Here is a 1,366-nt window from a genome sequence, read left to right as displayed (position 1 = left end):
CATCATTGTGCATAAGCACAAAGACATTTATAAATCTATGCACAGATGGCAGAAGAAAGTTGTAAGAACAAAGAAACCTTGACCTTCCCATAGAGTAAAAGCTACCAAATGACCAGATGACAATAGGAGTTACAACAAAATTGATAGGATGAACCACTGAGTTATTGGACAGTGTTCAAGTTAGCTATCCCAAAATAAGAAATGAATGCTTTCAAATGATTCAGAGCATTACATGAGAATGTCCTTCTCCATGAACACAAATTAAATATGGAAATGGCAAACAAAGAGGAAGAGTCTCTCTGATTGGCCCAAGAATTGGAGGACCATAGTATAAAAGGCATGACTGGAAGAACTTGCTACACTGTTGAAAACTCACCTGTAAACAGAGTAAAACCCTCCATACCTGTTACCATGGCCCTCTGCTGCTGCCCACCTTGCTGTGAGCCATGCTGCTGCAAGACCACCTGCTGCAAGACCACCTGCTGCCAGCCTTGCTGCTGTGAATCCAGCTGCCCCAAGTCCATCTGCTGCCAGCCTTGCTGTCCCCCATGTTGCTGCAAAATACTCTGCTGCCAGCCCTGCTGCTGCCAGCCCTGCTGCTGCGTGCCCACCTGCTGTGAAAGCACCTGCTGTGATACCACCTGCTGCAAGACCACCTGTTGCAAGCCAACCTGTGTGAACATCAGCTGCGTGCCCACCTGCTGCCAGCCCTGCTGCTGTGAGCCCTCCTGCTGCCAGCCATGCTTGCTCCAGCTCTGCTGCCAACCAACATGCTGTGAGACTACCTGCTGCAAGACCACCTCCCTTAAACCAACCTGTGTGATCATCAGCTGCTGCACACCCTGCTGCCAACCCTGCTGCTGCTGACCAGCTCCCCTAAGGAACATCTGTAGAGCAATGCTCTGGGGAGAGCAGAAATGCCCTAGACGCAAGAGTCATGCATTATCATATGAAGACCACCTTTATTTTCTCACCAGAAAACCTATGGAATATAAAATGTTACTTAACTGTGGGAAATGCTGTGAGGAAGGATGGAGTCCCTCACCCTCACTCTCCTCATCCAGAGATTATGGATCTTGTGCCATCTTCATGGGGGGCTGATGTGAATGTCTGGTATCACTCTAAATTCTGAGTCATGATCTCTATCTCTATATTTCTCACCAAATAACTTAAGGAAACATTTTCTCCCAAATAAACCTTGATTTAACCTATTATTTTATCAACTGTATTTTCTTCTGAATCACTGCTAGATTTTTATGTACTATTTTCTTCTTTCTGCTCACTCATGATATGTGTTTCTGAAAGCAATAAATTTTAATAAACTCTGTGCTATCATCATTCCATCGTGTCTGTCATTTTATTTTGA

At 45.1% G+C, this 1,366-nt stretch overlaps 1 protein-coding gene across 1 annotated transcript; it reads left to right on the top strand.

Annotated features, from left to right (window-relative positions):
• The first annotated feature begins 411 nt into the window (after positions 1 to 411).
• LOC119811407 (keratin-associated protein 9-1-like) lies at positions 412 to 867 on the top strand. Its single transcript, XM_038325348.1, has one exon. It carries the CDS (start codon positions 412 to 414, stop codon positions 865 to 867), a length of 456 nt encoding a protein of 151 aa, XP_038181276.1.
• Positions 868 to 1,366: the final 499 nt, after the last annotated feature.

This window comes from Arvicola amphibius, chromosome 4 (assembly GCF_903992535.2).
Source record: "Arvicola amphibius chromosome 4, mArvAmp1.2, whole genome shotgun sequence".
NCBI classification, from domain to species: domain Eukaryota; kingdom Metazoa; phylum Chordata; class Mammalia; order Rodentia; family Cricetidae; genus Arvicola; species Arvicola amphibius.
Note: the sequence above shows the minus strand (reverse complement) of the source record. Positions and strands in the feature narration are given on the sequence as shown.